General features: G+C 35.9%; 1 protein-coding gene across 2 annotated transcripts; it reads left to right on the top strand.

Annotated features, from left to right (window-relative positions):
- The first annotated feature begins 1,161 nt into the window (after nucleotides 1-1,161).
- On the top strand, nucleotides 1,162-23,300 carry LOC109113751 (exocyst complex component 2). Of its 2 annotated transcripts, none has more exons than XM_042777728.1 (28): nucleotides 1,162-1,283; nucleotides 3,545-3,673; nucleotides 4,285-4,461; nucleotides 4,794-4,920; nucleotides 5,924-6,037; nucleotides 6,126-6,250; nucleotides 8,139-8,219; nucleotides 8,834-8,979; nucleotides 9,508-9,589; nucleotides 9,708-9,810; nucleotides 10,600-10,718; nucleotides 12,167-12,271; nucleotides 12,668-12,792; nucleotides 12,887-12,955; nucleotides 13,243-13,400; nucleotides 14,041-14,162; nucleotides 14,873-14,934; nucleotides 15,032-15,112; nucleotides 15,208-15,267; nucleotides 15,356-15,417; nucleotides 15,681-15,747; nucleotides 18,044-18,160; nucleotides 19,133-19,274; nucleotides 20,422-20,477; nucleotides 21,464-21,586; nucleotides 21,682-21,743; nucleotides 21,853-21,912; nucleotides 22,985-23,300. In XM_042777728.1, the coding sequence occupies exons 2-28, from the start codon at nucleotides 3,556-3,558 to the stop codon at nucleotides 23,076-23,078; spliced, it is 2,757 nt and encodes a 918-aa protein (XP_042633662.1). In that variant the 5' UTR covers nucleotides 1,162-1,283; nucleotides 3,545-3,555; the 3' UTR covers nucleotides 23,079-23,300. The 2 variants fall into 2 exon arrangements, with proteins under 2 accessions (XP_042633662.1, XP_042633661.1); XM_042777727.1 differs by having other exon boundaries at nucleotides 1,166-1,283; nucleotides 3,540-3,673.
- Nucleotides 23,301-24,831: the final 1,531 nt, after the last annotated feature.

Here is a 24,831-nt window from a genome sequence, read left to right as displayed (position 1 = left end):
TGGAGATCTTAAGTGAGTTATCTTATTTTACTAACATTTTCTCTGTTAATTAGCTGGATGGGTCTTTGGCGGTGGCCCTCTTGAGAAAATAGCTGAGGCTACATGACGTGTTTATACTGCTGAACATCCCTTGTGGTACCGTCACACGCAACACAGTGTGCTGAGGCCGCAAGAAATTCAAACTGGATTTGATTCCTCAGATTAGTTCAGAATGATTGAAAAAATGACGCTCCCAAGAGCCCAGAAGTCCTTATCTGAGGGAAAGTATCTTTGCCGTGCACTATTTAGGGAGATAAGAGAGGGCATAATGGCACACGGTACTTGGGTGGTCTGTGTTTTGTGGTGTTATGGTGCGGCGCTTTCCCAGAACAAGTGGAAGTAACGTCATATGCATTGTGAAAATGGTTCATAATCTACATGTGACCTCACAGGATGACTTTGATGTTGAACATTGTGTAATTGAAATACAATTAGTTAAACTGAGTGTTGCATCATAGCATGAAACTCAAAATCTGGAGCGTGATGTTACAGGCCTGTTATATGAAATTATTAATAACTTTTATACACAATTTAGAAATTATATACATTTAATAAATATATTATATAAATTAATTGTATAAATTCATTTATGAATTATACACAAAAAAAAATGTGAATTTGAATCATTCATTCGAATATCTATCTGTCCCTTGTTTACATTCTTATTGCCATTTGTATATAAAATTAAGGTTTCATTCATATTTAATGATGATTAAAGATCAAAATAAAACAAGGAATGAGAAATCCTAAACTAATACTAAACAACTTTGATTTGGTCAGGAGACATCTACAAAAACTTTGCAATGCAGGATTTTTCATTCTTTTGCTTTATTTTGAACATTTATGCAACACGCCTACAACATATTCTTGGGATACACCTATTATATTTTTATTTTTATGATGATAAAAATTAAAGGTGTTAAAATGTTGAAATTGCTAGGTTTCTTTCACTCATTCTCCAGAAACATGAGGATTTTCCAGCAAATACCAACAGTTCAGATCATCAATCTACTTTTTCACTGCACTGCGTCATTTGTAGGCATTTACATTTTTAAACTAAAGAAGAAATAGCATATTCCTTAAACATTACAGTTTACATATCTACACTCTGTGCTCAATATGATGCATTATTATGTGTCTGTCATGTGATTCGTCGTGTGGGCGGGGCCGCGGTATCTCAACCGGAACTGTTTTTCAGAGGATAGAAGCTTTGTATAGAGATTCTCTTCACTGCCTTTACCTCTGTAAGTAACCGCAATGTTTTATTCTACCTTGCTTTGCAGATGATAAAGGAGGGTTCTCATTATGTGGAAAAACTATGGTCTCAATAAATTCGCTGTCGTCGGCTTGTCAATTCTGTAGGATTGTTTTTAGCATTAGCCAGTTAGCTATTGTCATCTGTCAGAGCTGCTGTTTACGTTCATGTTTTGTTTGGCAACCTCAACATAATGTATGTAAATTAGTTGTTGTCTTAAATGAGTTGTGTATTTAATCTTTGTGACAATTCATATTTGTTCTAATTAAATAGGATAACACTCCGTCAGTTCATTACATTGTCAGTAATTACAAACTCATCACACAGCTACGATGTTATAAAACTTTAGTCTATGGTTTGTATGCATAATAATTTTAGCAAAATAAGAGCGTATAAATCAAATTTGATTTCAGTTTCATTTGGTTTGATTTCATTTCTATGAGAGATCTAACATCTTGTTTTGTTTTGGTGCCATTCGTCCGTCTCATTTTCAGTTATGTGTTTTTCATGATTGTCAGTGTTAACTAATAGCAGCAACTTAAAATGCAACCCAGGGCCCACCATGCCCCATGATCCTTAAAGCTATAAAAGAGCTCTTTTTTTTTTTTTTTTTTTTAATGTATTAATATAGCTGAAATCATAAGGTAAATTGAAACCAGATTATAGCTAAATTGTTAATGATAGTTAATTATATTTTTTCCTGTGTTGATTATTGAATGCATGATTTCTGTTTTTGCTGTTTGGTGTTTACTGGCTACGGCTTTTAGAGATAGAAGTGAAACACTTCAAATCTATTTAAATCTATTTGTCTTGCAAACATAAATTTGCAGCAATTAATACAACTCCTGCAGATAAAATAAACGTATAATTATTTATATCATGGCCAATATTTAGAATTTATACTATTGTGTCTAATAAAAGAACTAAGTAGTCATTTTGTAAATGTCGAAAAATGATATGCAGTCAGCAGTATGATGCTCTCGTGTTAAATAGTTTGTTCAAGCTCCTACTATTACATCTTGAGTGTTAATTTCTCCTGCTGAGAGAGTGTGTGCTGTAGGTGGGGGGTCACTGTGTTTATGAAGGCGGCTGAGTGTTGATAGGACAGCGCTTAGTAATTTGTCTGAGACGAGCTCCTTATTCCATAGAGACTCTCAGGTGTCAGTCATCTAAGCAGTCAATCATTGCCAAATGTTGCCACACAGAAGTGTGTGTGTGTGTGTGTGTGTGTGTGTGTTTGACTTTACCATTTTCACTTCCATTAGACTTAACTGAGCAGTAGGCATTTTTTGTTAAAATTTAATCCTTTTAATTGTATGTTTTATGTGATTTGTTTTTCCACTCCCTTTGACTATTTTTTCCTTTTCTTTTCTTTTCTTTTCTTTTCTTTTCTTTCTTTCTTTCTGTCTGTCTGTCTGTCTGTCTGTCTGTCAAAACTACCCCACTGATTTTTGTTTTTCCTAATGCCAAGCCACTTAATAGATTTTTCCCCCATTTTCTTCTTAATTTATTTTCAAAATTATTGTTGTCACTTTGACATTTTTGCCATGCTTTAAAATTTTTGATGAAAACATGCTCATCATGAAAGAGGTGTATTTAAATCATAGTATGCATGAATTGGACTTTAGTGGACATCCAGGCAAAATAAATAAATAACACAGGGCAGCATTGACCTTTGACATTGACATTGATCTATAAAGACAATTTTACTATTCACCAAGATATTGGTATCATCATAAAAATTCTGCAGTGAATATTCATGTCAGATACCAAGTTTATTGCTAGACGCCGCAAGACGTGTTCTGAAACGGCACTGTGGACTCTGAGGGTCTGCTGTAGAACTCAACCATCACCCTGTCCCCCTTTATCTCTCTCTCTGGCCCATGCCAGAGACCACACAGACGCAGAAACACACCCTACCAGACCACACAGAGACAGCCATGGGGTCTTGCACGCAAACCGCCCTGGAGCTGTCAGTCTTGTGCTCCGTGTGGGTGTTTGTATACGAGAGAGAGCGTTTGTGACTGTGCAAAAGCCATGGGAAAAATGCCTTGATTGCTGAACTGCTTGTCATATTGCATATAGTGTAGCATGCGTGTCACTCCGAAAAGTAACACGCTCGCTCAGTGTGAGCTGGATGGGTAGATTTATTTATTCATGTCTAACAATTTTTAAATGCACTGAACGTGCTGAATGTTTTAATGTGTCACTTTCAGCAAAACACTTAGTGTTTACCTGTGTCTAGTCTAGGTGTGTAAAGGATGTCTCCTGCACGCCAGCCTCCCTTGGTGACTGGCATCTCACCCAACGAGGGCGCGCCATGGACCAAAGTCACTATTCGTGGAGAGAACCTGGGCACTGGAGCCAATGATCTCATAGGTAATACACATAGCGATTGCATTACAGATAAACACCCTCCTTTTGAACAAACATACACTAGCGCTCAAAAGTTTGGGGTCATTAAGCTTTATTTTAAGTAATTAATGTTTTTATTCAGCAAGGGTGCATTAAATTGATCATAAGTAAAAGTGAAAATGAAAAAAAAACAAAAAATTAAATAAAAAATAAATTAAACTTTAAACTTACCAAAAAAAAAAAAAAACCTAAAAAAATGGATCACGGTTTCCATAAAAATATTAAGCAGCATAATGATTTTCAGCATTGATGGTAGTAAGTAATAGTTAAAATAATAGTAGAAAATACTATTTTTAAATTGTAATAATATTTCAAAACATTTTTGACTAGATAAATGCAGTCTTTGTGAGCACAGGAGACTTTTTACAAAAACATGAAAAAATCTTATCCACCCCGCACATCTGAACTCACCCATTTTCTTCTGATTTGGCAAAGGGCTAATAATAGGAAAAAACAAACATCCAACTGTTAAAATGAATGTCTTCATACAGAAATGATCAGTCTATGAAAATAAATAAATCAGTTTTGGTATTAACTTTCTTCTCTCTTGGTCTTTGTCCGTCTCTATCTGTCAGGTCTGTCTATCTGTGGTCATAACTGTTTGCTGACAGCAGAATGGATGTCTGCTAGTAAGATAGTGTGTCGAGTGGGTCCTGCTAAAGATGACAAGGGCGAGATCATTGTGACCACCAAGAGCGGAGGCCATGGAACGTCCACAGTCTCCTTCAAACTGCTCAAACCCGAGAGGATCGGTGAGACACACACTCACAGTGCCCTCTAACTCATGTACACACACTCTGTGCATGTTTACAATGCTCAGTCTTACTCCAAAGTCAGTTTATGTTTTGAAAAAAACAAACAAGAAATCCTGATAATTTCGAATCTCACATAAAAGTGTTTTTTTTTTTTTTGCATTGTCAGCATATTGTTGTTCAAGTAAACACACTCAATGTCTGTTAAAGGCAAAATCATAATTTCGGTTTGATTGATACACACTCCTTGAATGTACACATATGCTCTTTGAAGACGGCAATGGATTTTAAGCACTCAACCAATGAGTATGTGCATGCTTTTTTATGTTTAGGCATTCTGGATCAATCTGCGGTCTGGGTTGATGAGTTGAATTACTATGACATGAGGACAGATCGCAACAAAGGAATCTCCCCTCTCTCGTTGAGGCCGGCCAACCCTTTGGGCATCGACATAGACAAGTAAAGAAACATTCACAATTGAGTTTGTGTTGTCCTTTTATGAACTTAGAAAGTAATACATTTACACCTACAACTAATCACACGCATTGCTCTACTCGACACAAACACACACACACACACACACACACACACACACACACACACTCACACACACACACACACGTGCTTCATTTCTGACTGTCTGATTAAAAAACACACTCACATAGACCAAAACAAATGCATTTCCTCACACACTTCACCCAAAAAGCACTGCCCTGTGTTTATAGAAGTGGACTGCTGTGTTTATAAGGAAGGAGGTTCAGCAGAAACTAGAAACAGCCCCATTGTGTGTATATCTTCTACCTGGTTGAAGTCATTGGTACACACCATTTCCTTGGATAGGAAGAGAAACTCTTCCTTTCCCTGACCTCTGCAGCAGCTTTAACCATTTATTCATTTATATCTATATATTCAGTCAGATTATATACACTACAGTTCAAATGTTTGGGGTGGATCAGATTTTGTAATGTTTAAAAAAAAAATCTTATGCTCACCAAGCCTGCATTTATTTGATTAAAAATATAGTAAAAACAGTAATTTGTTAAATCTATTAATAATATTTTATATATTTTATAATGTAATTTATTCCTGTGATGGCAAAGCTGGATTTTCAGCAGCCATTACTCCAGTCTTCAGTGTCACGTGATTCTTTAGAAATGTTTCTAACATGTTGATTTTTATATTTCTTTCCAAAAAATAAATCTTACTGCACTGTACCCAAACTTTTTCAGCGGTATGTGAGTCATATGTATTTCATCAGTCTCTTCTGTGACACATCAAAAGACACAGTGGGTTGGCTTTTGCAGTGCTGTTTATATGTGGACAGATCTGGTTTGTGCCCTGTCTTGTTTTCTCTATAGTCTGGACTGTGGTAGATCAGATGGTCTATGATCTGTGGTGTTTTTGTGATGAGTCTTTATAGACCAGCTGTGTGGGTGTCTTAACTCTGTCTTTTGTTTTTCAGAGGGAAGGTTCCTCTGAAGGATCTGGAGAACATGTTCCCTAGTATGAGTGGAGACTTCACTAGTGAGAATTTCTCTGCCACCTGGTATCTAATCGAGAACCATTCTTCAACCAGGTCGGTCTATATACCATTTATTTGTGCATTTGTTAATCTGCCAAAATAGATTCTTGTGTGATGTGTGTTATGTTTGTTGCTGTTTTAGCTTTGAGCAACTGCGTGCAGCTGTAGGAAATCTTAAGAAACAGGCCAGTAAGAAGAATGAGGGCAGTCTGGCCTACGTGAAAGGAGGTCTCAGCACTTTCTTTGAGGCTCAGGATGCTCTTGCAGGTACGTGTGCTTGGTGTGTACATTTAAACACAACCATAAATAATTCAGTTCTTGCATTTGACTGAAGAAAACAAGCATATTTTAGGGAAACAGAATATTGGGCAGGAAGTAATATAGGGTGGGACTGGATTGTATCCATGAGGATTTTATTGCCTTTAGGTCATGTTGGAATGATTGTGTTAAAATTACTCATCCCATAAATACAATGTTGTAATGACCATTGGGAAGCTCAGGATTTCTTTTGAGTTCCGGCTTTTTGGGTCGATTTGAATTAAAGACTGGAAGCAAATTGGAATTATAGTCAGTTTAATTTGTGACTATTGACTGTACAGTATATATATATATATATATATATATATATAATGAGACTACCAAAAAATCATTTTTTTTAGACTTTTTGAATATATTCTGTGGACTTCTGGTGAAGAATTGTTAAGCTTGCCAGAAAATTTTATGAGACTACCAAAAAATCAGTGTAAAATTCTGATTTAAATTACATACCGTTTTTTTTTTTTTTTTTTTTTTTTTTTTCAGCTATCTTGGAAGTCCTTTGAAAAATGTAATCTTTTTCTTATAGAAACGTTCATTTTTCTGACCTTCATTGAATAACTCATTGGGTTGGTTCCTATATTAAGTATTAAAAGTAAAGCTCAAATAGACAATATGAATGCTAATATGAATGCATTTAACAAAATTAGTTGCATGGGCATTATTACGTCATTGTACACAGGTGTATGTCTCTCTACTCAGACTGCTGTCATCAGATGTCAGTGTCACTGTGCAGATTCTCTTTGTCAGATCTGTCTGTGTGTGTTGGACTTGTCTCGGGTCACTTGTCTGGAGTCAAACAGAAGAACTATTCTTAGTACTGCATGCCCATGTGATTGACATGCATGGGGACGGATAACAAGGCGTGGCTGTCATCATGTTTAGATGAGGTTGTAATAAGGTTGTCATTGTGCTGAGAGGAAACGAGAGAGCAGCAGACGGAAGCTGCATTGATTCCCAAAGAAGACTCCCAAAACTTACCAGGCAGAAGTCAAAACATACCTCAGAGACAGAGGAAGTGTACCACATAGCATTCCGGACCCCGGGGGGAGCCGGAGGTTAGCCCTGACGTCATTGTGTACAGAAGTATCCCAAATCCAGATGTGGAGAGAGAAAAGAGACTTCATTTAGTTTTTTTGTGCAAAGGTTTATCTTCGTATTTAGGCACTCTATAGCATATATCAATATAGTCTTAAAATGTCTCAAATTCAGTTTTGTCAAATTTAAGGTCATAAAAAGTCTTAAATATCTTAAATGGTATTAAAAAAAGTTGTAATATCATTTAGGAGATCTTAAATTTGGAGCAGAAAAACAGGAATTCCGGGACTGTCTAATGTGATTATTAAACTTCAAAAGGCTGTGATTAAATAAATGTGAGCAACACATTTTCAACACATTGAAAGTCAGTTAACAGCACTGTTGCACGTTCTACAGGCTTGCGGTTTCAGAGCAGTTCGCAATCAGTGAATACTGCACATTTATGCCAAGTGATTGTATATGGTCTACTGTTGATGAATTATGACAGTGTTTACATTATGGGGTTTATATCGTAAAATGTTGTAGGTGGTTGTAAGAGTTCATATTTTATTTGCAAGTTATAATAGTAATGCGCAGGAAAAGAAGAGTATATTTTGAGATTGTTTATAATTAAAACTCAAAAGCATTTATTTGAAATATAAATCTTTTGTAACATTATAAATGTCTTTACTATCACCTTTGATCAATTTATTGCATCCTTGCTGAATAAAAGTATTCATTTCTGACCCCAAACTTTTTAACGATAGTGGAAATGCTCTCAAACATGACTTGTTTTCCTCTCTCTCTCACTGTCTTTGTCTAGCTATCCATCAGAAGCTTGAATCGGATGGCACTGAGAAGGTGGAGGGCTCTATGACCCAGCGACTAGAGAACGTCCTTAACAGTAAGACATAAAACCCAAACACATGCTCAAAATCACACACAATTACACAAAGCAGCTAAATTTAGGATCGGAGTTACATATGCATTCTCTTTAGACCATCAAAGCCACACATTTCACACAGACCTCGGCGTGTTTCTGTGAGTGCGTCTGCGTGTGTTCGAGACCACTCATATCCCAATCATATCTCCATATCAATTCTCTCATGTGACGGTAGGTCAATAAACATGCTCGTTTCCTGCGGGCCGCACAAATAAACCAGTCACACACTGACATGCTTTCAACGCCAGCCCCTCCTTATCCTCCTCACCACCCATCTTTACAAGTACATTTAGATGCATGTTCTTACCAAAGCCACTTACTGCCTTTGACTCTCAGCCAATCACAAACGGGCTCAATAGTGGAAAAAAGGCTGGTGAGACTCTTATAGTGGTCAGGGGGCTGGTTCTTATTAAATCTGACCAAGGGTTTCCAGATTAGCTGACCACCCAAGAAGAGGGAGCGTAAGAGATCTTGAATTTATTTCGAACCGAGTAAGGATGATTAAACCATTTTTTATCAGCTGTTGTTCTTCTACACCCTTATCTCATCTCTTTCCATTTGCTCATTCCTCTCAGGAGCAAGTGAAACTGCTGACACCCTGTTTCAAGAAGTGTTGGGCAGAAAGGACAAGGCTGACTCCACACGCAATGCTCTCAATGTCCTCCAGAGATTCAAATTTCTGTTTAACCTGCCACTCAACATTGAGCGCAACATCCAGAAGGTGGCATCCCCCATACATACATACATTCTGTAGCGTTCAACAGTTTGGGTACAGGGATATTTGAAATATTTATTTAATACATATATTTATTCAGCAGGGACAAAATTTGAATAAATGCTGTTCTTTTGAACCTTCTGTTTATCAAAGAATCTATGTATCACAGTTTCCACAAAAATATTAAGCAGCACAACTGTTTTCAATATTTATAATAATAAAAAAAGTTTGTTTCTTGAATACTAAATTCAGCATATTAGAATGATTTCTGAAGAATGGCTGCTGAAGATAGTAATAAATTAAATGTTAAAATATATTTAAACAAAAAACAGTTAATTTAAATTGTAATAATATTATCACAATACAGAAAACCGCAGTAGAAAACCGCAGTAGAAAAGACTTATTTTAAAAACATTGCAAAATCTTACCATCCCCAAACTTTTGAAAGGTACAGTAGTATATACACTTTATGAGAAATAAAAATGATCTCTGAATGCTAAACTGACTGTGTGTATGTGTATGATTTCCTTCCAGGGCGATTACGACGTTGTTATAAATGATTATGAGAAAGCCAAATCTCTCTTTGGGAACACAGAGGTCCCTGTCTTTAAGAAAGGTGATCTGATCTTCACTGATAATAATTGATAACTTATGTTAATATGACACGCATATGTTCACATTACCTGGAGTACTGTGTAAATGTTGAGAAAGATCATCTGCATATATGTTTGTAGTGTATTCGGAGGTGGAGACGCGGATAGAAGCCCTGAGAAAACTGCTTTTGGATAAACTTCTGGAGACGCCATCCACTCTACATGATCAGAAACGCTATATCAGGTGTGTTAAGCTCATGTTATTTTCAGGGGTTGACAGGGGTTCTCATGCTTTTTGATCCCACAAACACTAAAAAAAGAAAAAAAGAAAATAAAAATACAACCATACAAATCAACAAAAAAATGTCAAAAATTTTCATTTTTAATTATAAATATTGATTTTTATTAAAACATGTTCACTACCGTTCAAATGTTTTGCATGTTTTCAAAATAAGTGCTTATCAAGGCTGAATTTATTTGATCAAAACATTTATACAGTAAAAACAGTAATATTGAGAAATATTATTACAATTACATTTTTGTGTTGTTTTTGAATATATTTTTTAAACACAACATAATCATTTAATCTCAAATCTAAATTTTCAGCAGGCATTACTGCAGTCTTCAGTGTTGCATGGTCCTGCAGAGATCATTCTAATATGCTGATTTGCTGCTCAAGAAGCATTTCTTGTTATCGTCACATATTTTTGTGGAAACCGTGAAACATTTTTTGTCTATATTCTCTGATGAATAGAAGTTTATAAGAAAAGCATTTATTTGAAATTGAATTTTTTCTAATAGTATTTCCTGTCAATTTTGATCAACTTAATGTTTCCTTCCTGAATAAAAGTATCAATTTCTTACTGACCCCAAGCCTTTAAGAGGTAGTGTAAATATTTGATATTTAATTATTTATGTTAAGTAATTACTTTCCCTGCCTTACATGACCTGTCATTGTGAGAGGGGTTTAAGGGGTCCTGAAAAAGGATGTGATTATATTGATCTAATGATTCTCTCTTTTTTTTTACTTGAGATACCTTTCGGATCTACATGCTCCAGGTGACCCAGCATGGCAGTGTATAGTCGCTCAACATAAGTGGATCCTGCAGCTGATGCAAAACTGTAAAGAAGATTATATCAAAGAGCAAAAAGGTATACACACATGCAGATAGTTTGAAATAAATTGATGGTTTCTCTACAGCTCCGAAGAGTGAAATCAGTGTGTGTGTTCTGCCCTGTGTGTGTTTGTTTAGATAGAGAGCAGCCCGTGTGTGGTCTGGTCATGACCTTATAGAGAACAGGAAATCCATAGAGCTCTATAGTGTGGCAGAGCTGGGTGGGGGAGTGGGGGGAAGATGGGGGTGGGGGTTGCTGTAAAGAGAGACAGACATCGGGGAATACAAGGAGAGAGAGGAGCATAGATAAACACAGGAGATGATTGGACACCTGGATCAACACCAGCATTCATTTTTTATCAAAAGAACGGGAGAGTAAACGTCCAAGTGGCTGAATGGTATACATCTTTATCTGGTGAGAGAGAAACATGACATGTGTACACAATGTGGACATATTGAATGTTTCAGACTATATCAACAATTTAATCAAGACCCAGGAAGAGTCCCGGAAAGATCTTTAGTGCCATCTACTGTCAGAGAAGAGCTACTGCACTAGGGGCGGGCAGAGGAACAATATCTGTATCTGTAACAATTTCAAAATTATCTGTATCTGATATCAGATAAAACTGAAAGTGGGCGGGGCTTTACCTAGAAGTTCGTGCAATTACTTTAAGAAAGCTAAAAAATGTTATTTCAATTAATTTACAGCCTATATTTATTTCTTCGTAGTTATCACTGCAAAAATATGCCTTGTATAACTGATAATATAATATTTTTCATTATGATTATAACATTTATTTAAATATCTTCTAACTGTCGGAGTTGATAGCATCCTATAGACAGTCCTTTGAGGTGTAATGCGGTTGGGCTTCAGGTGACCCGAGTTCGAGTCCCAGCTCGGGGACCTTTCCTGATTAAAACGATCTAATTAAAACAGTAGTAATAAAAGTTAATAAAAGTCAAATAAGAGGAATATATATAACTCTGTGTACTGAGTAATGTCAGGTGAAACCACAACCTCAAATAAGAGGAGGCTGACTCTATAACTAGCTGATTAAAGAACTTCAAGGTTGAAACATAAAAAAGAAAAACTTTTTACTGTGCATACAAATGTAAATCTGAACAAATTATATTCCTGCATAAATGCCATCTCCGAGAGAGAGTGAGACAGAGAAACATGTAGCCTATCATACCAAGTTTAAAACATTTAAATGACAAATCAAGCAGTAGAACATGTATATGTATCTTAGTTTATTATTAGGCTAGAACTGGTTTGGTTTCTGAGAGAAGCGCAGAAAGTCACTTTGCATAAAAGCATTTACCTCATGATTTGCACTCAAATCACAGGGGAAAAAAGAAAGAAAGAAAAAAACTGATTGAAAGAGTGCAGCATCATCTAGACCTGCTTCACCATAAGGCTCAAATATGCCTTCATCAACATGCTGATGTATGTAGATGAGCATTCATCGTGTCTCTCTGTGTCAGTGGGTGGTGTCAGTTTAGAGCTGGATCGCTCCTCAGCCCTGAACAGGATCAGCCTCTCAGCTCCAGTGAAGAGAGGAGGCAGCTTCCAGACACCTAAAGATGACTGTGAGTACAATAACAGAATGATTAACATATAACAGATGATTTCTGAAGGATCATGTACTGCTGACAAATTCAGCTTTGCCACCAAAGGCATAAACTTTTGAAAAATGTTTTCAATGATATTCATATAGAAAAACGTTATTTTAGTTTGTAATAATATTTCACAGTATAATTGTTTTTACTGCTTTTAGCTTGAGCATAAGATACTTCTTTCAAAAACAAAAAAAAATCTTACACGTTATATACAGATATACAATAATGTATGAATTTTGCTGAATTTGAAACTGCGTCTAGTTAGCATGAGTTGTGAAACTCATAGAAAGCTCATTGTCAGCAGCTTTCATTTCAGAATCAGAATGCTGCTGTCTTCATAACATTATATCATACATATTTTCTCAGCGAGGCACTATAAGAGCCCTCAGCAGGTGAGATTTGTGGAGAAGCTCTCAGACGTGGTCATCAGCCAGCTGCCCAACTTCTGGAAACTGTGGATCTCTTACGTCAACGGCAGCCTGTTCAGTGAGGTAGATACATGGACAAATATACTCAGAAGTGTTAGAAACAAGAGCTAGTGTAATCATGTTTTGATGATCTTGTTGACTGTGTTGTCATGGACAGACAGGAGAGAAGTCTGGTCAGGTGGAGAAGTTAAAGAAGAATGCCCGGCAAAGACAGAATGACTTTAAGGTCAGTAAAGCAGCTGGAATGGTTTTGTGCTTGTAGTCTGGAGATTAAGAGTGTGCGCATGAGCCACTAAGGTTCAAGAGTAGTGATGCACCAAAATTTCTGAAACTGAAAATATTTGGCCCAAAAATGAATTTTCAGTTTCATCTGAAACTGTTTAGAGGGCTAAAATCATTAACAGAAACTGATGTTTAATCTGCGTTTCTTCCATAGCGCATTTTGACTTTGTCAAGTGTCTGTTTCTGTTTTTGAAAAAGCATAATGGGTTTGGCACAATTGATTGTGTTTAGGGCATGATTGAGGAGGTGACCCGTCGTTTGGTGCAGTTGGTTCGAGGGGCTCTGTTACCCTCCTCACTTACTGAGCAGCAGCTGAGGCAGTATGGAGGCTGGGACACCAAAACCCCTCTCAGTGGAGTCTGGCTCACTCAGGTCATCCACACCGTCAGGTATGTGAGTGAGTTTATAGTAGAAATGTAGCAATTCGTAATCGGTCAAAATGAAAATTCAGCAAATACCAAAAACAAATTTGGTAATTGCATAATCTTCTGTCGACTTAAAGGGATAGTTCACCCAGAAATGTAAATTCTGTCATCATTAGTTACCATCATGTCATTCCAAACCTGCACAGCTTTTTTTCTTCTGTGGAAAACAAAAGGAAATATTTTGAGAAGTCTCTGTGTGTGTTTTTTGTGCATACAGTGGATGTCAGTGATGACCAAAATTGTTTGATTACCGACATAAAAAAAAATAAAAATAAAATAAAATTATATTGCACAAAAGAAAGTCAGTCATTAAAGGCTGAGTAAATGATGGCACAAATTTATATTTTTGGGTAAACTATTCCTTTAAGCAAGTTCGTTGTGTTGTGGTGTTCATCTGTTTCATGATGAACATTCATATTTACATTAGATCCAGCTAAACTAGGATCATTGCAAATGCGAGCTGCTGTTTTTTATGTCACAGCTGGTGTTATTAAATGTTTAAGTACTGGTTTCTGTTGGCATTTCCAGCCTTTTTCCCCATTCAGTGGCAGAAATTTCAGTACATCCTTGGTCATCCTCACACAAAACTCATTTGATCTCGTAGGTTAAGTCATGAAGCTCTGTCAGCTTTAGAGATCCCTAATGACTTGCTGCAGGTGATTCAGGATTTACTTCAGGACCTGCGTGTGCACTGCCTGCTGACCACACTACAGCACACTGAAGAGGGTAAAACTACACATTCACTGAGCTTTTGTAAATGTCTTGGTTTCAGTTCAAGCAAACAGTTGCATTAGATTGCTGAACTATTCTACAGAATATTTGCTTAAAATGTCTTGCAGATAAGGTTATTGGTCAACACTGATCATCTCAAGATGGACTGACCGAAATATCAGTCTATCGTTGATGTTGATTGCTCCAGATGAAAACAATAGAGGGAGCTCTAGAGCTCTCAACTAAATATATTTACATTCAAGTTCAGTATAAACAACTCATTAGTCATTTTAGGGTTCTATCAAGACAGCTCTAGTGAACTAAAGTTTTATTCACAGAATTAACAATAGATAAATGGGTGAACACTAGCTAGTCAACATCTGGAGCAGTATAAACTAAATTTTTAGTCATTTCAAAACCTCACAAAATTGCACAGAAACCCCAGCATCTTCTCAATATTTTTTTTTTTTTTTTTTTTTTTTGCAAAATACTACTAAATTCTACTGTGTATTACTAGGGTTTGACTCTGTTTTTTAGGATGTTTTATAGTTGTGATTTACTGTAAATTTGTACCTTTTTTGTTATAACTAATAGCCAAATACTTTTTCAAAAAACTAGCTTTCCCAGTTAAAGTTGTTTCCTTAATACTTATGTTGAGAGAATGGGAGAAGTGAGTTTTTAATGTTATTGATTATTAAATATTGATTAAACTTTGTGTTATTTAGACGTTAAGAGACTTGCAGAAAAAGAAGACTGGGTTGTGGACAATGAAGGAATCACATCACTGGTAAATCTTTTATGCTTTTATTATATTTTATCTAGTTTATTTCATTCTAAAAACTTGAAAATCAAAAACTTAAGGATAAATGGTATGTCTGTTTCAGCCGGCCCAGTTTGAGCAGTGTATGGTTCAGATGCTGCAGTCTCTGAAGGAGCCCATGGAATGTAAACCTGGAGAGATCAATGTATAAATATTCACACAACACTCATCCTCTGCCCTTCCACTGCAGATTATATGGAGAGTAATTCATTTCATGTGTGTCTGTCTTTTTGTTCTCAGATCTTTAATCTGGATGTGGTTCAAGACAAAGCTTGTGAACAGTGTGTTTCTATTATGAAGGTACTGTGTTCTGGTTTCTGTGTATGTTGGGACTTGTAAATATAATCCATGCTGAATTAAAATAATTTGATGTCTCTGCTTGGTATAGGTCTTTATTAAGTGCCTTGAGCATCTCAGCACCAAGGCTGATGGAGAAATTGGCACCTCTCAGTGAGTTTTATTATATATAAAGTTTATTATATAATATATTATATATATAACTTTTTTAACAGTAATTTTAATTTAATGACTCTAAAAATATCAAATGGTGTAAAGTTCTGTAAAAATATATTTTAAAAAAAAAAAGAAAAAAGTGATGCACATTTTTTCAGGCAAATCTGAACATATTTGTGTCACTGAGCCATATATATATTGTTTAGTCTGAATGTTTAAGTTTACAGTGGGAGTATAATATCAAGGTTTTCCTCTTTCAGTTTGTCTGTGGACTTGGCCTCGCCTGATCTTTTTGGAAGCATCCAAGAAGACTTTGTTTCAAAACCAGTAAGAACATTTCCCCCCTCCCCTCCTGATTTCCAACTTTGTCCATGTTCTTTCTCTCTATTCACATGAATAATGCATATTTAAAAGAGTACTGTACTATAAAATACATACAGATAATTTTATTACTCATATAAAAAATATATAAATTGTGGCCTAGCAGTTAGCACATCAAGCTGTGTTGCTTATATGGAAGAAACGGGTTTCAGTCTGACTTGCGTTGGATACTCATTACATTCCCCCCTCTTCACTTTTTTTGTTAATCCACTTTCACTGTCAATAAAATTGCAAAAAAAATGGCCACATAAATAAAATGCAGTATGTGTAGACTGGTTAGCTGGTTACTACATCAAGTAGCCCTATGTGGTATTTGATTCACAGTAAACTGCTGAGGTGGATGTCACTATGAGACAGGATATTTGAGGACGGAGAATAGGAAGTGAGTTTAGATAACAGCTGCCTTCACACTACTCTGACATGGTCAGCTTCTCACTTTATTTTAAATGATTTGTCTCTGACTGAAATCCAAATAACACTTTGTTGATGTTTATCTGAACCACAGTGTCAGAGTATTACTGAAAGCTGAAAACCTGATAGACTGAGAAAGAGAGAGAGAGTGTTTAAAAATGATCAAAACGAAACCTTGTTGATTGAAGATATTCAGAGACCTCAAGTAACCTTGAGTGCTTCCTCCCTCCATTTAAACCCTTCTTTTGTGCTTATTCAGTAATGCTGTGTGTGCGGGGACATGTGCTTGAGTAAAAATTTTACCTGTTAGCATTCCACTAAGGGGTTAAACCAAACAAATAGAGTTTACAGTTACCCCAAAGCATATTTGGAACCTTCCGTATGCTTAAGTTAGATTTAAAATGTCTTAATGACTTTTCTTTAGATACAAAATATCTAAATAAATTGGCATCCGCAAAAGACTTTATGCTAGACATCTACGACCAAACTTCAGTTTTTTTTAGCCATTTCTTTATATATTTGCAATTATTTTTACAACTAACTAGTCATGAAGGGGGATTTTTAGTGTTCATCTGAAGTAAGTTCCATTAGGTTTGCACAGGTGTCTTAGCAGAGCAGCCACGAGTATAGTTCATCACATCAACTTATGGACATTTTCCAGTAACATTTGACAACCAGAAAGTATGCAAATACTTTTTGTGCAAATGTTGAACTATACATATGTGACAATGAACCACAAAACCAGTCATAAGGGTCAATTTTTTACATTGAGATTTATGCATTATCTGAAAGCTGAATAAATAAGCTTTCCATTTATATATGGTTTGTTAGGATAGGACAATATTTGGTCGAGATACAACTATTTTATATCTGGAATCTGAGGGTGCAAATAAAAATCAAAATATTGAGAAAATCGAATATCTTAGCAATGCATATTACTATTCAAAAATTAAGTTTTTATATATTTACAGTATTAAATTCAAAAAATAAAAAAATAAAAAAAAAAATAAAAACAATAAAAGAAAAATCCAAAAATTTTTCTCAAATCTTCCATATTCAACACAAAATGCCACTATCTTTCTTGTGTGTGTGTTATTTATTAGTTCTTAAGAACCCTTTTCCCAAGAAAACATCCTGTGTTCCGTTATGGATGCTTTTGTCACATTTTCCATCTGCAACACAGCAAACATTTGAATATCACGCAAGAGTCATGTGTTGTGAAAAACAGCAGCTTTTTCTTTTGAGAGCACATGGGGTTTCCCCAAGCCTGCAGTGGAAGAGCTGCAGGTTTCCCCTCTGTCTCTCTCACTTTCTCTGTTTTACTCTCTCTCTCTCTCTCTCCTTCACAGACTGGTTTATGGTTAACTAAAGGCACAAACATACCCAATCATATCTGTAATAGTACTGCTTCACAAACTGTCTTGTTCAAGTGTATGTATATAAATGTACAAGTTTGGGGTTAGTAGGATTTTTTTTTAATGTTTTTAAGTCTCTTATGCTCACCAAAGCTGCATTTATTTGATCAGATATACAGTAAAAACAGTCATTATATGAAATGTTATTACAATTTAAATTAACTGTTTCTTTTTGAACATATTTTTTAAAAATGTAATTTATTTCTGTGATGGCAAAGCTCCAGTCTTAAGTGTCACATGATCCTTCAGAAATCATTCTAAATCACTCCAATCATTCTAATCATTACAATTTAATGCATCAGGGGAAAAAAATCTCTCTCTCTCTCTCTCTCTCTCTCTCTCTATATATATATATATATATATGTTCATTGTAACTGATTGAGTTGCTATGTGTATGTTTATTCTGGCTCATGTAGGAGCAACATCTCCTCATCATCCTCAGTAACTGTCAGTATCTAGAGAGACACACGTTTCTCAATCTGGCTGAGCACCTGGAGAAGAACGGCTTCACCACTGCAGAGAAGATCATCAGGGTACAAAGACACACGCACACTTCCCTTTTACTCCAGTCCACAGTTGACATTTTCTTTTTTTCTCAGTGATAACAGACGTGTTTCCAAGTTTGGTAATTTATGTGTGTTTTACTGAAGTGTGAATGACTCATGTAGATTGAGGAGAAGCTCAAGGGTTTTTCATGGTGGCATTACAACACACTTACTCAAGGTGGCTTTTGCACCCTACAGAGAAGAGGCTGAAGCCCTCATGAAAGGTTATGGTTGGCCTTTCCAGTAAATGCAGATGGTTTTGATGCAGTATAGTGGTTTTCAGAGTGATTTAGAGCTGCATCTCTATTACGTTCGTTAATTGTGATGAAGGATTTGAACAAACCGTTTACTTGACAATGACCGTTAGCAGAGCTTAATTTTATGCAAATATGTAGTGAAGCAGTGCAGCAGCTACCAATGGCAGTGCAGAAAGGGATGTGATTGATTTAACTGCTGAATTTCAAACCACAGCTTTATTATTTAGTATTAAATTTCATTATATATGTGGCAAACTGCTCTTCCAGTGCAAATATCTAAACCAAATCAATATACATTTATTTAAGAAGCAAAATTAAGTTTATTATGTCTTGTTTTATGGAAAATATCTCAAATATAAATATATAGACTTTATATAAAAGTCTAGTTAAAAATATGTAACAACAATTGGACTGCTTCTCAGAGAAGATCTGTCAGGACAGATGTCCTTCTCTGGTGTTTCACAGAGTTCCTACAGATTTTGTTTCCTTTTGAGATGGTGCTTTCCATTCTGGTTTTTGAAGACTTCCCTAAAGTTCAACACACATCAAAATGATGGACACGCATGAGTGTTCTCTACTCATTTTGCAAGAAGTGTGTGATGTTAAAGGTTTCTTAAGGCCACATGTACTTGTGTGTTTCAGGAGATAATCTTGTATGGTCAGTGGTTTGTAATTAAACTGAATGCATGCTCTTGTTCTTCAGGTCAGCATAGAGGCATTGAGACAGCTGGATGAATATCTGTTTGAGACATACATCGAGAAAAAATCTGATCCTATCGTCGGCTCTCTGGAGCCTGGCATCTATGCCGGATACTTTGACTGGAAGGACTGCCTGCCACCTACAGGTAGCACACACCTCAATCATGTAATCTGTATGTTGACAACACTCTGTGGATGTTTCTAGAAGACATTATCTGTTTGAAACACCATCACCCTGGAGATGGTACTAATAGAGAAAGATCCACACACACGTTTGCTAGTCCTTAATCTGCAGTTTCAGTCTGCCGTCATTGTTTTCATGTCAGTTTCAGTTATGGTAATGTGTGTGTGTATATTGATTGGGTGTGTTGGTGCATACTTGACTAAATGCTATTGGTTATGTGAATCATTTGCTGCTTTTGAGATGTTATAAGAAGAACTTGTTGAACTGTGTAAAACCTACTTTTCTTCGCAACTGCTCCGATTAAGCTCCCAAAATAGACAAACAAATATTATTACACATGAATGTACATATCCATTTTAAAAGTTTGGGATAAATAAGATTTTTTAAAAATACTTTTATTAAAAGATTAGTTCTCACTAAAATGAAAATTCTGTCATTTATTACTCACCCTCATGTCATTCTAGATATGATTATGACCTTGTTTGGTATAAAAAGAAAAGTTCACCAGTGTAGAAACAATGATACAGAGAAAGAGAACAACGAGGTTCTTTTATTTTTATTATTCAATAAAGAAAAAACGTTTATTTTGTTGTGAAAGTGCATGAAATTGAAAGCTTTTTTTCCAGTGTACATATAACAGCCTATAGTTAATATAGCAATATCTACAGTATAAATAGCTAGACCTATTCCTCTTGCAATACAACCCCAAACAACAGAAAATACGATACAACCCCAAACAACTACTATTTAACATACTTGTGTATGTCACATGCGTAGAGAACCAAGAAGTGATTACTTTAATAGTGCAAAGAAAGTAAATAAACATACTGTAAACATTATAAAAATTTGAGATATGTTAAAGGGGATGATTTTGCCTGATCTCAGTATGGAGGAAGGAGGACACACATAACGTGTCTTAATTATAACATTTATGACAACTAGGCAAAACCATGTCATACTTGTGAAGAGAAGCTGATAGGATTTTCCTCTCACCTTCTACATTTCAGATGGTTCCTTATCCCTGTTTAAACCTTTCTTCAACCATAAAAAGCATAAACATGACTCACTGATCTACCTTTTCTCATTTACTTTCTCTCTTTCTGAACCAGGTGTGAGGAGTTATTTGAAGGAGGCTTTGGTCAGCATCATCTCTGTTCATGCTGAGGTGAGATGCTCAAACCTTCAGTTCCACAAATCGCTCATCTGCTTTAAAAAATGCTCTGTTAGACATGATAACTATAAAGTAAACGATAAAGATATAGTTCTAAAAATCATTCTCAATATTAAAGAATAGAATGCCACCTTTTCTGTTCCAAAACCTTGTGAGCTACTTATATAGACAGCATTTAAAAGCGTTATGTTTACACTTTCAATTCTAAAAAGTAAGCAGCAACAGTGCGTTTCAGTATAAGTTATCTTGTTTTGGCCAAATTCTAAGACAGCATCACATGTTGTCTTTGTGGATAAGACAATCCCAGAATTCAATGTGACAAGCTTGGTGAAAAAAAAAAAAAATCGTGTCAAAACGTAGAGTCAACTGTAAATATACACTACTATTTGAGGGTTTGGTTACAATTTTAAATTTTAAGAAACATTTCTTAAAGGGATAGTTCACCCAAAAATGAAAATTACTCCATGATTTACTTGTCCTCAAGCCATCCTAGGTCTAGATGACTTTCTTCATTCAGATGAATGCAATCAGAGTTATATAAAAAAAATATCCTGGTTCTTCCAAGCTTTATAACAGCAGTGAATAGTGGCTGATATCTTGAAGCAAAAAAAAGTGCATCCATCCAATCCATCATGATAAGTACTCCACACGGCTCCGGGAGGTTAATAAACTTAATTCACTGCTATTATAAAGCTTGCACGTTTTTTAATATAACTCAGATTGTATTCGGAGTATTAAGTATTAAGCTGCCCAAGGCTGTATTTATTTGTTTATTGTGCTATAGAAAAAAACAGCAATATTGTGAAATATTATTACAATTCAAAATGATTATTTTTTTATTTCAGTGTATTTTAAAATGTAATTTATTCCTGTGATTGCAAAGCTGAATTTTCAGCAGCCATTAATATCTTTATTTGGCACTAAAACATATTGATGAAATTAATAGACAGTCTCAAAGAATCTGTTTTTTTTTTTTTTAGGTTTTCACGGTTTCCAAGGAGCTGGTTTCTCGTGTAATATCAAAGATCACTGAGGCTGTAGCTGAAGAAATGAGCCGTCTGATGCAGTGCGTGTCCTCCTTTAGTAAAAACGGTGCACTGCAGGTACAAGTCACTTATTGGGACAGTTAACATTTGATCTTAAGGTGTTGAAATCCACAATCATCATTTTTCATCATCATAAATATTTCTTTCTTTAGGCACGTTTGGAAATCTGTGCACTGCAAGACGCCATAGAGCCTTACCTCACAACAGAGAGTCTGTAAGACATAAACACGTTCAACGCAGATGTCTTAATACAATTAAAACTAAAAAGTGTTAGTATGATAATGTGGGTGTGTGATAATGACTCATATGTCTCTGTGTCTCAGCACTAGTTTTAAGCAGGCATTGGAAGCTCTACCACAGCTACAGAGTGGAGCTGACAAGAAGTAAGTTATCACAGTTACATTTGAAAGTTTCAGTTAAATACATACTGAATGTTATACTTCACACTGAAAAACTCAAAAAATGTTAGTCATCAGAGATGATGATAATTAGAGCTGAGCTCAAATGTCATGACATGATATGTCCAAGTGACCTTTTTTGGTTCAGTCACATAGCAAATTAGCTCTAAAGGGAAATTTATATAAATAATTACAATTAATTAAGTTTGATTATAACTATTTATATCAGCTGCCAGTAGTAACTGTGGCTGAATTGATATTACAATCAACTAATTTGTTCGTCCAGCGAACATTCAGTTTAATTTCATATCAACTCTAAAAAAAATTATTTTTGTGGCCACAGAAAATAACCTTCTCACAGTACTAATGCAATAGAGCATGTAGCAAGATCAGGAATTATTGAAGTCACATTGATCTGCAGAATCAAAAACTCACAAATACATACACAGGGGAGTTAAAGTGGATGAATGAAACCATTTGAGAAACCAGAGAGTGCAGCTATGAAAAATGGGTCAGTTAACCACCTGAGCAGAAACCATCAGTTTTGCAATGGGGTCTACAGCTTATACTAAACCTCTGTTTCATTTAGTTAAATGTATGATACTTGCATTGCTTTGGTCACTGAACGAGCATAAGGGTGCACTCTCAGATGAAAGTCTTGATGGTTTGGTGGTTGTGATCAGATTCTTCCGGGTTGAAGAGCGACGAATCAGGATGTCATGAAAGGTGTTATTCTGAATCTGTTGCAGTCAGGAGAGTTTTCTCCCTGGTGAATTTTTTTCAGGATTGTCTGGTGAATAGAAAGTCCAAAATTTTTTTTTTTTTTTTTTTTTTTTTTTTTTTAACACAAGGTACAAGTCTTTACCCTCACTTTTAATCAGGTTAATGTAAAGAATTGAGTGGATTGTCCTGGCACAATAGTGCAATAAGTACAGATATCAGACATATTTAAAATAAGTACAGATGTTTAGTGATGATGTTTATTGAGGGTAAATTTGGCTTGTTTAATAGTTTCCATTTTTTTCTAATACATCTCTATCTCTCTTTCTTTTCTCAGACTCTTGGAAGAGCTACAGAATAAGTTTAAGAGTACTATGAAGCTACAGCTTAATTGCTTCAAGCCTGCCTCTTTTCAGCCTGTGAAGCGATAAGCTTTCACAAATCCCCAACATTTCAACAGCGCCTCTGAGTTGTAACACTAAGATTTCAGTTTTAAAAACCATTAAGAACCATTAAAAGTCAATTTAGGGCCACTAATATACCCTTTTCTACTTGCTGAATTACACTTGTTTTCTTGTGGCCTGTTAATAATTAATCTGAAAAGTTGCACTGCCTCTTTGTCCAGATGCACAATAAAAGTCAAAATAAAATGATGTGCTCTTGCGCAGTGGGTTTTCTGCAAATGTTAATGTTGCTAGAGTAATTGCAAGATGTGTTTTTGTGTGTGAGAGAGTGGGTTTTCCTCTTAGTAGGTGAAACTGTTGAGTTCTGAAATGAGTCTTTATCAAGAGAGTCGTTTTGTGTTGAAGTCTATTATGACCACACAATCAGCGATTCATGCACACACCCTGTCTAGTGTCAGACGGAAAGATTCACACCCTGCCCCTCCTCGGCAATGCAAGGGTTATTTTACCTGTCCCAGGAGGAAGTGTTCAGTATTGGGAGGTGTCCCTTACTGTAAACTGCTATTAAATGCTGTGTAACCCAGCATTGGCATGTGGTTTGGGAGTTTAAGATATAACTGACTAGAAATCAAGATGAGTTGAAAGTTCTTGCAGACTGCCATCATGCCATCAGAAACTCTCCACAATGATCTGAATATTTGTTTCTTATCATAACTCATTCCGTTATTTGTGAAAACCTGAAAAGGTGCTGCGAAGTGGCGCAAGCATAGCTTTTTCCCAACACTCAAGAGTGTTGTTTGTTGATTTCTATTCTTCTAAATTTAGAATGCTTAACACCCACTCATTTAAGGGAAGCAATTTGACAGAAGAGTGTCAAAGGCACATGCGGCACCAGGTGAAAGAGTGGGTGTATTGATCTCAGGCTGTACAGCTTATGGGAAGTTTTTCATGATTGCACCTTTCCACTCTGTAGGCAGCGGAAAATGATCCAAAACATGTTTATATGCTAATGTAGAGCCATGAGTCCATAAACAATGAAAAACTTTAAGAATTTTTTTTGTATAAAACATCTCAAACGTTTCTCAGGATGTCCCATGCATCCCAAAGCTAACAATCCCATACTATTGCATAGTTTCAAGACCTTTTGACCGAATTAGTTACTTTTCAAAGAAAATAGGCTGGTCAGAATTTTATGTAGTACACAACATTGTTCATTATAGCTTTCAGGGCAACAAAACAACAACCAATGAGACATTCTGGCTGATTTCATTGAGAAGAACGAATAAATAATACTTCTGTCAGTCTGCCACTTCCTCTGTGATGTCACCAAGCACCATCCTGTCTTCAAACCACAAACACCATCCTGTGTGTGTGTGTGTGTGTGTGTGTGTGTGTGCTGTCATTTGCTTACACACCCTGTCTTATATTCTCTGCAGATAACATAGTGCTTCTGTTCAAGGTAAACGAGGGCTTGATGTCCCACCAGATTCACACACACTGTTTATAAAGGGGGCTAAAAGTATTCCCCTCTTGCATTTTACAAAGGCTTAGCTTAGTTAACCACAGTCAGCCCACCAGTGATGGAGAGACTCCACTTCTGTCTTTTTAGAGATAGTTCTCTACAGTAGAACTGAACATTAACTTCAAAGAAAGATTAGTGGAAAGAGAGTAAAGGAGTGCTATGATTTTGAGACTGACTGCTGTTCAAAAGTTCAGGGTCGCTAAGATTTTTTTTATGTATTTGAAAGAAGTCTCTTATGTTCACCAAGGCTGCACTTAT

This window comes from Cyprinus carpio, chromosome A20 (assembly GCF_018340385.1).
Source record: "Cyprinus carpio isolate SPL01 chromosome A20, ASM1834038v1, whole genome shotgun sequence".
Lineage (NCBI taxonomy): Eukaryota > Metazoa > Chordata > Actinopteri > Cypriniformes > Cyprinidae > Cyprinus > Cyprinus carpio.
Note: the sequence above shows the minus strand (reverse complement) of the source record. Positions and strands in the feature narration are given on the sequence as shown.